The sequence below is a fragment of the Paramisgurnus dabryanus genome, chromosome 4 (assembly GCF_030506205.2).
Source record: "Paramisgurnus dabryanus chromosome 4, PD_genome_1.1, whole genome shotgun sequence".
NCBI classification, from domain to species: domain Eukaryota; kingdom Metazoa; phylum Chordata; class Actinopteri; order Cypriniformes; family Cobitidae; genus Paramisgurnus; species Paramisgurnus dabryanus.
The window spans coordinates 11,007,033-11,020,784 of record NC_133340.1 but is presented as its reverse complement, the minus strand read 5'-3'; the positions used below and the strand labels follow the sequence as shown (position 1 = coordinate 11,020,784).

The following is a 13,752-nucleotide window of genomic DNA, read 5'->3' as shown; positions in this document are numbered from 1 at the left end:
TAATCTCCTCAAGTTTAATTTTTATTGAGTTTATTGTAAAATGTACAATTCTTTTTGATTCGTTAAAAAAGATAAAAAGCATCAGGGTCTAAGGACTCGAAAAGAAAAAAAAGTTTTAAGTAGAATTGAAACAATATAGGCACAGCTTTAAATAAAAAAAGACATGCTTAAAAAGCCTGTATAGGTATATGCAGCTGAAGCCAAAAGTGGTGTTGCAACACATCAACAGTGTCGTCTTGGCTTAAGAAAGGTAGTTAGTAGAGCTATTTTTGCCCCCACACACACAGTAAAGTTCTACTTGGATGTATTCTGAATAAATGTATTGTGACATGAGCTGTAAATCACTGAACGGATCATATTTACAACATATAAAAAAGTTACAATGGTAAGGCAATTAGTTTCCAAAAGTTGAGGAACTCCATCTGAAATAAATTATCAAAGTGGCAATAAAATGCATTGATACATCAGTCACAGAAATGCAGTCGATTAAAATTCCTGAAACTACTTGTCCGGCTTTTTCGCCATCTTGATGAAGGCATCTTATACAGCACAAAGCCGATAATATCTTGCATCATAAGCAATTACCAAAGGTTTCTACTGTATGAGAACATGTGAACTGCAATACTAAAGACATTATCTATAGTTGCAAAATAAAATAAAATGAAATCTGTGTTAAACCTTACAGTGAGTACCTGACCTTGCCGCTTCTGTAAATTGATACCTTACTTTAAAGAAAAAAAATACATATAAAACAAACAAAAATGTCACACAAAAAAAACTGAAGTTCTCTGTTTAAAACGATCACAGTTCCTGATTCCACCAATAACATTTCTGATACCATCTCAGACCGTGTAAGACTTCTATCCTGCAGAATCCACACATTAGTCTTAACATGCCAGATATTACATACAAATAAAGGACACTTTAATTAATGTACATAACACTATACAGTCTGTCTGCTGTCTCAAATGTAAATGAATTCATTTATAAACAAACTCTTATACTGTATAAGATTTGCTGCTTAAGCAATTCAAAACCTTTTGATTGCACTAATGAATTACACTTATAGCCCCAAAAAATAAAACGAATGGTAAAATGAAACCTGACTGTAAACAGATTTCAGATTATCATGGAACTTTACAAAAAGAATGGCTCCCAAAAGCATTCTGAAAAACTTAATGTGGCAGTTTTGTGAAGGTAAAATTGAAGAAAAACTTCTCAGTTGTTCTAGTTAGTCAAATTTTAGCAAAGTTAACAGACATGATGCACCTCAAGCATGTGAAATAGTGAGCTTTGATACCACAAATGGGGAAAAGAAGTCCAAAATCCAGACCTGAGTGAGGGGCGCGGCAGTGTGTATGCTTATAGTAAGAATAATGCTGCTGTGTTATTTCATTGGGCTTTTAGCCAGAAAGACTGCAAGTTCTTCAACCCCTGTGTGCACATTACAGTCTGTCCCGCTCAAGTCTGTCAGCTTATATTTGAGGTTCCCTCAGATCAGCTCTCCCATGCCATGGGTGCTGTCATCTAGCAGGAAGCAGTGTAAACTAGCTGATCTGGGAGCTGTGCCCTAGGTGCTTTTACACAGCTGTATCTAAAAATCAACATGGAGGTCGAAAAGGAGGCGGCTGGAGGTTCGGACTGCCTGCAGCGTTCTCTGTTTCTCAGCCTACCGCGAGTCCCGATCAAGCTCGAAGGAGGAAAAAGATGGGTGTCATTTAGTCCCTTTGCTGGGGGCGTCCGTCTCTGTCGACTGCCGTCCGTCACTCCACGCTTCACGTGTGCTTTTGAGGGCTTGTGTCCGCTGCTGATCCACCACCACATAGTCAACTCGCTCATCTGATGCTGAAATGCCAGTTCCGTTACTCTTCTTCTGCAACGTGGACATGTGGAAAACAGAAGTCAATATAGAGGGGTAGTACCAAGTTAATAATAAAAAATGTCATTACTGACAAGCAGCTCCTATTGCTTATGTAATGGGACAAAGTGTGTGAAATTATTAGACCTATTTATTGATGTGAACACAGTGGGTTATGCCTAAAAACCCTCATACAGACATGCATTATGCCCCCAATTAACATGCAAGATATAGAAAAAGCACCATTAACTGTTCCTAATACCTCAATTGTTCTGTTGTGCCCTACCTTGCGAGGAGGAGTACACTTCCCAGGGTCCAAGTCGAGGTCCAGGTACTCCACCTGTTTGTCTCCTTTGGGCTTTACCATGGGACTCCCACCTCCATCAGCATTCATTGGAGCACCTAGCTTCATGTTCTGAGATACCAAAGCATGAACATAACAAACTTTTAGCCCATCTATGTTAACAATAAGCAATAAGACAATAAACAATAAGACAGAACTGCAGTCAGAATTAGTAACTAAAATATTTATTCTATTGATATATTAATCTATGCTGATACTATGGTAAATGATGTAAGTAAACAGACGAAAAGATTGTAGCCTATGTTTCGATATCTATCAGTAAAAACTGTAGTCTATCTATCAGCTGAACATGGTCATTTCCATAACATTCATGATAATGATTCAATCGATACAGTAATTGTGCATCCTTTCAAAGAGAAACCATACCAAGCTCTCAGAAATGCTACAATCTGAGATTGTAATAATGCATAAAGGAAAAAATATGGCTTATAAACAACTTATTTCTCTGCAAATATAAATACAAACTCTAGAATTGCTGCTAGCTGACCTCCATGATAATTAAAAAATACACCAAAGCCTTCGCATTCTGCAAGACTACTTCAATACAAACAACATTTTTAGGAGTGACACTGCTAATAAAATGCAATACAGCAATACCATTAGGCATATCTAGGACATTTATTAGCTTTGGGCTAAACAATCCGCCCTAAGCATATCTTGAGGAGTCATCTATGTACAAAAACTCTGAATTATTTAGTCAAAACAGGGCCCAATCATGCTGAACTTGAATGAACAAGTTTACACCAAAAACAAATCAAAATGAGGAAGAAATGTGTCCTTTGTTGGTTTGCTTAATATCCCAGCTCAGGTGTGCAAAAACACACATCAACCCTGCTCACCTCCTCCAGCTGGTCTAGACCTGACACTTCTCGCTTTATAGGGGTGATGGGAACTGTACAGTAGAAGGACTCCTCTCTACAGAATGGAGGTACATGGAAGAAACAATCAAAGAGGAAAAGGAAACAGATGGCAAAGAAGAAAGTCTAGAAATGAAAAGTGCAGAATAAAAATGAGAACAAATAAAAGCAGCCAGACGAAAAGACACACAACAACAAAATGCAAGGACCAACGAAGTGCAAAAAAGTAACGGTTAGTTTGGTTAAGAACATAAACACTTGCTGTGATGGATATTTCTGTTAGAAAACAAAACAAACCATGCATTAGAACCTTTATTATAAAAATGGCCTATTAACAGAAAAAAGAAATGCACTTCAAATACAAAAATGGAACAGCAAAAGCGGCTCTTCATTTTTAGATCAAACCAAAAAGCCAGAGAAAGAAATGGATAACACAGCAGAAAAAAATAAGAAAAACCTGAAGAAAAATGAAAAGTGAAGAAAGGAAAAGCAGCGAGGGGGTCCTTCTATTCCGGTTGCCACATAATGCTGTCCTCTACCTATATTGGACATCTGGAATTTTATAAATTTGTAAACCTATCCTGTAATTCCTCCAATAAGTGACACAGATCTGGTTTGGGATCTGTGATCTATATTTACCACAATTTACATTATTGTTAATATTAGGCTAATTAAACAATATTGATAAAAACATTGTGCTTTTTTTAATAAATACGCTTTATTCATTTAAGAACTTGGTAACTTAATTAAATATTATTTTATTTATTTATTTATTCATTCATTTAGCTGACGCTTTTATCCAAAGCGACTTACAATTGCTATATCCACCTGTTTCTTCACGTAAATGCGAGCGACGCCATCTTTGAGCTTTCCGGTTTATGACTTCCGGTGAGCCGTTTTGACTGGCTGTTTAATGTTTATTATGAAATCCAAAAAGACTTGGGGTTGCAATAATAGCTAATACAAACGCAGTAAACCTCTACAAAACATTTGTTTTAACCCAATGCACAAGAGCTGAATGTGTGGCGCACATGCAATCATGATCTGTATTTACCAATCCATCCAAAACCTTTCATAGAAACTACCAGTAAACAATAAATACAATAATTGTTTTAAAACAACTAATATTATGCTGATAAAAATATGCTGATTTAGCGGATTTATTTATTCTGCTCCTATATATATTATTACAAAAATGCGATTACAGTAAAGACTATATACGACATAATCTGCTTAGTTAATGTTTATAATAGTTTGTAATGTGTAATGCGCGTACTTTTGTTATGTTTTAAATCAAAAAGCAAATACTTTAAAAAGTAAGCAAATAATTTCATAAGCTCATGTCTCCACCTGCGTAAGAAGCAATGTAATAATATTTTCATAAAACGAAAACAATACTCAATACATGGAGTAGTTTAATATGTTTCCTCGATCGGACCATAATATTGTTTCTATCAGATCTGTGTATGTTCCGGCTGTGAGGAAGCAGCCGCCAACAATAAGAACAGTCAAAGTGTGGTCCGAATCAGTTTATGAGGCATTAATGGACTGTTTTGAAACTACGGATTGGGAGCTTTTATGTAAATCGCATGAAGAGGACATTGATAGTTTAACGGACTGTGTCACAGAATACATAAATTTTTGTGTTGATAACACAGTACCCACCAAAAAGGTAAAATGTTACTCAAACAATAAACCATGGGTTACCCCGGTGATAAAGTCATTACTAAATGAAAAAAAGAGGGCCTTTTTAACTGGTGACAGAGAGGAACTGAAGCGGGTCCAGAAATTATTAAAGGTTAAAATTAAGGAGGGAAAGGAATGTTATAGGTCAAAAATGGAACAAAAACTCCAACAAAATAATGTGAGAGGGGTATGGAGTGATCTAAACATGATGTCTGGACATGGAAATAGAGTACATGGATCTACTACCTTTGGTGGACAAATGTGGATAGATGAAATGAATATATATTTTAATAGATTTGATGGTGTTGGCCCAAAATCTTCCTCATCGGATGGTCTGAGGGGAAGCTCTTGTTTAGACCTCTCCTCAGGGTCAAATTCACCACTTTCTATCACAAGTGAGGCTGTTCCTTTGTTTACTATACCTATGGAACAAGTAAGAAGTGGTTTAAAGAGAATTAAAATGAGGAAATCTGCAGGCCCTGACGGTATAAGTCCTAGAGTTCTTAAAGTTTGTGCTGATCAACTTTGTTGGGTGACTCACTATATTTTTAATTTAAGTCTGCATTTGGAAAGGATACCTGTCTTATGGAAAACATCATGTATTGTACCAGTTCCCAAGAAAACTAACCCTACTGAATTTGCACATTACAGGCCAATAGCCCTAACGGCCCAGTTAATGAAGGTATTTGAGAGACTGGTTTTAAATTACATTAAGCAGCTATTGTGTGCTTTTGATGATAAATTGCAATTTGCTTATAAAACTGCCGTTGGTGTTGATGATGCAATTATCTATCTTTTAAACAAATCTTTAAGTCATTTAGAGACCTCTGGTAATATTGTCAGAATTACATTTTTTGACTTCTCTAGTGCTTTCAACACTATTCAACCTGCTTTACTTAGAAATAAGTTAGAAAATGCCGGATTACACCACAGTATGGTTAGCTGGCTAACTGACTATCTTTTAAATAGACCACAGTATGTAAGGGAGAACAACTGTGTGTCTCAAGTAGTTACATCTAGCACTGGTGTACCTCAAGGTACGGTTTTGGCACCATTTTTATTTACTTTTTATACATCTGATTTTCAATATAATTCAAAGAATTGCCATCTTCAAAAATTCTCTGATGATTCTGTTATTGTGGGTTGTATAAAAGATAATGATGAGAGTGAATACAGGGAACTTCTAAAGAACTTTGTGGATTGGTGTGATATTAACTTTCTTAGGCTAAATGTTAGTAAGACCAAGGAATTGGTGGTTGATTTTGGCAGACATTCGTATCATGCTATGCCAGTGAATTTATACGAGTCGGATATTGAGATTGTCACATCGTATAAGTACTTGGGTATATATCTGAACAATAAGCTTGACTGGTCTGACAACACAACACAAATCTATAAAAAAGGTCAGAGTCGTATTCACTTATTAAGGAGACTGAGATCATTTGGTGTGTGTCAAGCATTGTTGAAGACTTTCTACGACTCTGTTGTATCATCTGTGATTTTGTATGGTGTCACCTGCTGGGGAGGAGGACTGTTGGAGAGGGAGAAAAACCAACTTAATAAGCTAATTAAGAAAGCAGGTTCTGTTGTAGGGTGTGTGTTTCCCACTATAGATGACATAGCCCAGGTTAGAATGACTGGCAAACTGATTAACATGATGAATCATGAATGCCATCCTTTTCACGAATTAGTGCATGCTTGCGAGAGTTCTTTTAGTACAAGATTAATTCAACCAAGGTGTTATAAGGAACGTTACAGAAGGTCTTTTTTACCAACAGCCATTAGATTTTATAACCAGTGCTACACAAGATAATTGTTAGTAAATTGATGGTGTAATTGATGTGGAATGTGTACCTTATGCTTGAAACTAAACCAATGTGTGGTATTATGTAGTTGCTCAGGTCATTGTGTACAAACTGTTGTAATTGTTTTGAAATTTTATTTTTTTGTATTTTTATACTATTTATTATTGTGTGTGTTGAGCTTGCTGTGGCATGTGAATTTCCCTTTGGGGATTAATAAAGTTAATCTAATCTTTATTATGGTTTGTTCAAATAACTTGCAATGTGTTGAATGATAAGGCTGACTGTGTCGGACCGCGTGAAGCTCGACGTGTCGCAATAAACAAGTCCATTATAAATTGCAGTTTAAAAAAAGCTCACACCAGAGGGACAGTTGTGACATTTTAAACCACCCCCTGAAAAGTTAAAAACACGAAGTGTTGGTAAATTCCATGTACAAACACTTGAATGACTTTCCCATTGTAAAGATACTGGTATGTCTCTGTGCTTTTATATTTGCTCATTGTCACCTCCAATCAACAACACGAAATGATTAAATATATCTTCATATATCAAGCCACTTAATTTTATCCTCACACTGGTTCATACATGGCAGGTGTAGTAAATATTAACTGTTTATATCATGTTTTATGCATGCTCCCAGTACGCTCCTCTACCGGCTGGCAATTAAAACGGACGTCTCGGACCGGAGAGGAATTACATCACATCACTTACTTTCCCGTTCGAGAAACAGGTGGATATGTCAGGTTGCATGCCTCTAGATCAATTAGGGGTTAAGTGTCTTGCTCAGAGACACAATAGTGTGTCACAGTGGATTCGAACCCAGGGCTCTCACACACCAAAGGTGTCTTATCCACTGCGCCACCCACCACTTCGTGGTGGGTTATTTAATTAAAACTAAATAATAAGTTTGAATTAAGATTAATTATTATAAATCATTTATAACTTCAACTTCATTTGTAAATATAATTTGGTTACTGGTGGATTCTGATTGGCCATATCTTCCCTTTATTCATGATATCACTTTCATTGTTTTTTGAATAGGAACATTCTAAACACTTTTTAAAAAAACATTCAGAGTGGGCTGAAGAAGTTGCAAACACTACCTTGTGTTGTATATAAATACATATACACAAAATACAAATATAGTACCTTACATCTCAAATATATACACTGTCAGATAAAAAAAAATCGTCACAAAATAGTCCCCTTTCAAATAGCACATATTGGTACCGAATGTATATCTGTACCAAAATGGTACATATTAGGACCTTTTAAAAGGGTACTGCACCAGTGACAGTTGGGTCCATTTTTTTATCAGATTATGTACACCATAAATAAAACATTCGGTGAAAAATCGTCTGCTTCCAATCCTGACTGCAAAATTAGGATATTATTTGAGTGGAACAGTAGCTGTGGTGTTGGTTTTACATACTGGTTCATCTGCATTAGTGTGCATGGTAACATAATTCTCATCACAGTCCTCGGAGTCGGTGCTGGAAGCAGTGCTATGCCCCGAGGGCGGTCTGGGAGGCATGGGAAACCTAGAGGGGCTGAGCAGCAGGACAACATTTACACTGTCGCTCATAAACACACAAACACACACACAAAAAACATGATCACAAACTCGCTGTCTGGAATAGAACATGGTCTGAGCTGGACCTCCTCAGATGATTGTGAGGCTGATAGTGCGTATTAGATTAAAAAACACACCTCGCTCACAAACACTTTAAAACTTCACAGCATATTGACTGATTACTAAGGAATACAATTTAAAGCATTATTTTAATTCCATCACTAAAAGTATTACTATTGTTAGGTATTGATGACAGTCAAATTTTGCGTGATCACAGTTCATGCCTTCTTTTTTACTATTTTCACTACCATTTGTATATTATGGGATGTTAGGACAAAACTACAGAAATGCATGAATGATTAGTTATTTAGCCTGTACAGTCTTAGATGGAGGCCATGCAGAACCATGCCTAAATGGTGATCTGTTTCGGTTGACACTTACTCCCTGGTAAAGGACCTGGTTACGGGTGAACGGACTGGTGCTGTAAGCTCCTCCCACTCAGACACAGTCTTTATCTCCAAAGGGGCTGGCTTACCTGTAAGAGAGGCATCAGTTTAATGAAAATTTTTCAGGATGTGTTAATAATGTGTTAATAACATATCGTCAGTACATTACATATTTCATAGGAAATTAAACAAAATAGTTTACATTCATTTATCATTTAAAGTTAGAAACACCAATTGATGGAATTACTCTCTAACACTATAACACTTTATGATACATTTAAAAATAAACAGCAGAAAAAAACTCACTGTGAAGGAATATAAAATAATTGGGAAATTCCATTTGCAGTTGACATTCATTATTTGGCCAGTAGATGACACTATTTATCATTTCTACTGACTGGCAGCCAAAGATACATATACAGACACACACACGCACACGCACGCACACACACACAAGAATATACTTGAATAAAACACAGCATCAGATTAACTGATATTACTTTTAAAGCTAAACAACAAAAAAGGAGGGCCACTACTCAATCAATGAAGTGCAAAACTGAGTGATATCCCAAACATACACACACACACACACACACACACACACACACACGCACACACACACACACACACACACACACACACACACACACACACACACACACACACACACACACACACACACACACACACACACACACATATCTTTTCCAAACCCCCTATATTAACAGCATCTAATTCAGTACTCGCAGCTGGCCCGAAACTGCTGAGCTGAGAAGCGCCCAATCTGGCTTACAAGAAGTAGCTGTAACTGGCTGAAACACTGACCAGCTGGTGCCAGTGTGTGAGGAAAGAGAGCACAGACTGGTAATGTATTTCAAGGCATAACTGAACTTTCTGGCCATGTAATAGGGGAGAACGGGGCGAAAGTACAATTTTTATGACTGGAACTCCTGACATTTAAACCAGATTTACTCTTATTTTGAAAAAGTCAAACTTCAGCTCTGTCAAGGGCAGGGATGGGCAGTATTTCAAATATATGTATTTAAAATACGTATTTGAAATACAAAATAGTATTTTGTATTTTAAAGCCTTTGAAAAAAATGAAATGTAATTTGTATTTAAATACATTTAAGATGAGTATTTTTGTATTTTTAAAATACTCAAAATACTTTGAGCCAGTCAACCAGTCGGGGTGCTGTTTTCATGCATCAAATAGTTCAGACCAGACACCAGAGTTCAGGTAAGCAAATAGCTATATCTGTGCAGCTTTTAGTGGGCAATAATTGAAATGTTGGAGTGGGAAAAAAGGAAGGGCGATTGCGTTATTGGGTGTGATGTGATTTGTGTTATTATAACTGTCGCGAAAGAAAATTCTAATTCACACTTGCACATTGGCAGGCAGTTAAATGCATGACTGAGAGAGTGTGAAACGCTGACAAACAGGCCTACATGTTTGACTTAAAGGAAAGCCACCATTTTTTTATATTTTACTTTGCTCTTACCTCAACTTAGACAAATTAATACATACTATAACTATCTTTTTCCAATGCATGGAGGAAGAGCCCTTAGTTTGCAGCATTTTGACCTCAGCGCACAGTAACATCTTCACAGGACTGATGATGTTACTGCGCCAGAGGTCGAAGTGCTGCAAACTAAGTGCTCTTCTGCCATACAATATAGTTCTCATTTTTATCCACTTAAAAATCACCACGTTTTATTTTGTGCCACCATACTTACTCGTGTAACTACTCATGTAACAGTCTTTAAATAGGGAAAACATGTAAGTGTTTGGTGGCTTCTAAATTCTTCCCTGTTTAGATCCTAAGGAATAAATGGGACTAGGCTAAATGCTAACACATTCATGACACGCTGTGCAAAGATGAAGTCCACATATTGAAAAAAGATGGGTATGTATTCATTCATCTAAGTTGAGGTAACAACATAGTAAAATATTGAAAAACGGTGGTGTTTTACTATAAAGGCCCTTTCACACATGACGCGGCAAGTGGTGGAATCAGCACACAGTTGCTGGTTTCTTTTTAGCTTTGTGCAGTTGAAGCCTGGTTTACACTTTTGCAATTCGCATGGCTCTACTCTACGGCGTGAACCTGCGGGCTCCTCAGTAAACCTACAAGACTTTTATGCTTGACATGCAATAGTTGTATAATTCTGTAAATGACAGAGGGTGACTCGTGAGTAATTGTTCTCAAAACCATCAAAAAGCAGCGATCAGAGGAAGTAGTTTGCCAAATAATTTGTCAAACACTCGTCTTGTGAGAAATTTGTAAATACGTGGATTTCTTCAAATATAAACTGATTAGGTTGTGGGTCATTTTGACGACACATGAAAAAGTTTTTATGATGTTTTTATAAAACATCACTTTACTTGAATGGGTGTTCATAAGGCTGACATGAGACGTGTCATGAATATAAAAGAGATTTTATGAACGTTTATGACTACTGTCATTAAGTGTCATTTGTTCAATTATGTCATTTTTATTGCAAAGATGACATTGTTTGAGATGTCTTTGTTATGACAACTTGACATTACCAAGACAACATAACTGACCACTTTTTACCAGTGATACAAATTTAATATGTCATTAAAATGTCATTAAGTGTTAATACTCTGTAAAATAGTTTTATAACAGCATCATGAATATTCTTCAGTTCATAATGTTTATTTGAGAGGGTATTAATAATATTTGCCATAGTAGTAACACTTAACTCTTTCACCGCCAGTGTTTTAAAAAAAAGTTGCCAGCCAGCGCCAGCGTTTTTCATGATTTTCACCAAAGTTTAATGCCTTCCAGAAAATGTTCTTCTTTAAATATATAAACATACAAAATACCAAATGAAAGAACAGACCCTCTGCTTTCAAACAAAAAAACCCCGTTTCATCCTACCTTTAGTGGTTCTTTTGCAATCAGCTTTTGAAGATGGGTAGGTTTTTGCAAAAACACCATATTTTGAGCAAAAAGCAGAGATAATTCCATTTTTGTGACAGACTTTTCATAGAGATCCGATTCAGAGCGATCTTTAAAACAGACACGGACACGCAGCAGCTTGCCATAGGGCAATACTTCCGGTTTTAAAAAGTTGCTGAAGGGCAATAGCGGTATTGCGGAAAGACGGAAAATCTCGTCATTGGCGGGGAAGCGTTTTCTCTTAATTGACGAGATATCTCGTCAATGGCGGGGAAAGAGTTAATGACATTTAAATCACAGTTTAATGTAATCCACAAAGCTAGGTAGTTTCTTAAGTTTGATAATTATTGTTTATGATTTATAACAAGTTGTGTTGTATTGGTTTATGTCAAGTTGTCATAACAAAGATAACTCAAACAATGAGGTATGTAAAATAAAACGAAAGTTTCTAAGCAGTTGCACACATCTAAATGCTTTTTGGCATTCAGAAATGGACCCAGATAGATTTCAGCATAATAGGGATACTTGCACTGAATCACCAATTTCACATGTATTTTGTGTATTTTTAAAATACAAAATACTGTATTTGTATTTAAATACATTTTTCCACACAGTATTTTGTATTTGTATTTGAAATACATTTCCATGTATTTATGCCCATCGTGCTAAAGTTGCTGTCATAGTTGTAGGAATGCAACTGTAATCTTTGCACTTTGTCCCGCGTTTCTTTCGCCCCGGTTCTCCGCTATGGCTTGAGGGAGTTATCACAAATCTATAGTTTTACTCCAAACACAAGCCTCAGACAGGTCTCATCTACCATTTCAGGTTCACATGACCATCTTTGTTTTGCAGTTCTACAGACTCACTCAGGGGATGGATCTTGCATGCGTTTTGGTTGGTCTATTTATACTCGTCAGACATCTTTGGCAGCATTATCATGGTGTCTCGACTGACACACACACACACACACACACACACACACACACACACACACACACACACACACACACACACACACACACACACACACACACACACACACGGTTCATAATGGTATTATAATGGAAACCTTTGTATTACCATTGTATTAAATCCATTAGCATTTTTGTAATGGGTTCTATTGCATATTTATCAAGGCTTGACAACCAGCTAAACTATGACCTCTTGGTAAACAAGAACAAAAAGTTAATGCAGCCAGACCAATAGGTGTCAGTAAATAAACCATGACCACTCTTGTATTGATACCAAGGAAACTTGCCCATTACAGGAAGGGCTTTCACTAAGTTCTTGGGATGTTTCTCAATTCGTATTTGTGCATCCTTGTTTCCTTTCCTTTCTTTGAAGCTTTATGTGAAATGGCATATCCTCACTCTCTATATAAAGTTTATTCTCTAAAATCAAATATGAAGTGCATTCAAAATATTAAACAATAAAAATGTAGGTAAATCTAGTTTATGTCAATTTCCTAAACTTTGGGTTTGGGATATATTTGTGTGTGTGTGTGTTTGATGTGTGTGTGTGTGTGTGTGTGTGTGTGTGTGTGTGTGTGTGTGTGTGTGTGTGTGTGTGTGTGTGTGTGTGTACACCAAGTACTTAAGTGCCCCTTTTTTGCCCGAAAGGCTAATAAGGCCCAAACACTTCATGCAAATCTTATTGAGCCTGTAAGACTGATCAGCCTGCCAAACACAAACCAAGGCACCTTGCATGTGTCTGCATGAAACAAAAAATACTTAAGCACCTTTACATTGTCCTTTGATCAAAAAGTGCACTTGCAAACTATGCACACTCCCTTGCAAGGTAAGCAAAAGTTCATAGAAGAGATACACTCCACAACAAACATAAGCTTTACCAGTGCTAACAATTATCACAGACCCTATTTCCTGACCTGCTGACCAACCCATTCATTAAACAAATCCATGTACCTTCACATAGACGGAAATCTGTGCACACAACACAGACAATATAACACACGAATAACACTATGAATTCACACACAGCAGGTATTGATGCAAAGTGCCCTTGTGTTAGACATAAAAGTGGCTGTTCTGTACACACTGTTTTATTCACAAAAAGAGATTGTTGAAAATTCCAGAAGATTTAACCTCATGAGTTAAACAATAAAAGTAGCAATTGTTTGAGGTACGTACCCTTACGACGTCTTGAGAATTCACCTATGGTTTGGGAGTCGGTTCGCTCAAGACCGACTGCTCTGTTTATTTTAGGGCTCTGACCTGAA

The 13,752-nt window shown here is 36.7% G+C and overlaps 1 protein-coding gene across 16 annotated transcripts in view; it reads right to left on the bottom strand.

Moving 5' to 3' along the window:
* Positions 1–13,752, bottom strand: part of gab1 (GRB2-associated binding protein 1) — a 165,140-nt gene continuing 151,388 nt past the window's right edge. For 10 of the 16 annotated variants that reach the window (XM_065295743.2, XM_065295742.1, XM_065295744.2 and 7 more), the window contains 5 exons: positions 13,664–13,747; positions 8,585–8,678; positions 8,003–8,120; positions 2,145–2,273; positions 1–1,873 (listed from right to left, as the gene is read on the bottom strand). In XM_065295743.2, coding sequence (XP_065151815.1) covers positions 1,715–1,873; positions 2,145–2,273; positions 8,003–8,120; positions 8,585–8,678; positions 13,664–13,747 — 584 coding nt within the window. In that variant the 3' untranslated portion in view covers positions 1–1,714. Of the gene's footprint in view, positions 1,874–2,144; positions 2,274–3,061; positions 3,138–8,002; positions 8,121–8,584; positions 8,679–13,663; positions 13,748–13,752 lie in introns of all 16 variants that reach the window. The other 6 variants (XM_065295753.1, XM_065295740.1, XM_065295746.1 and 3 more) reach the window with 4 other exon arrangements.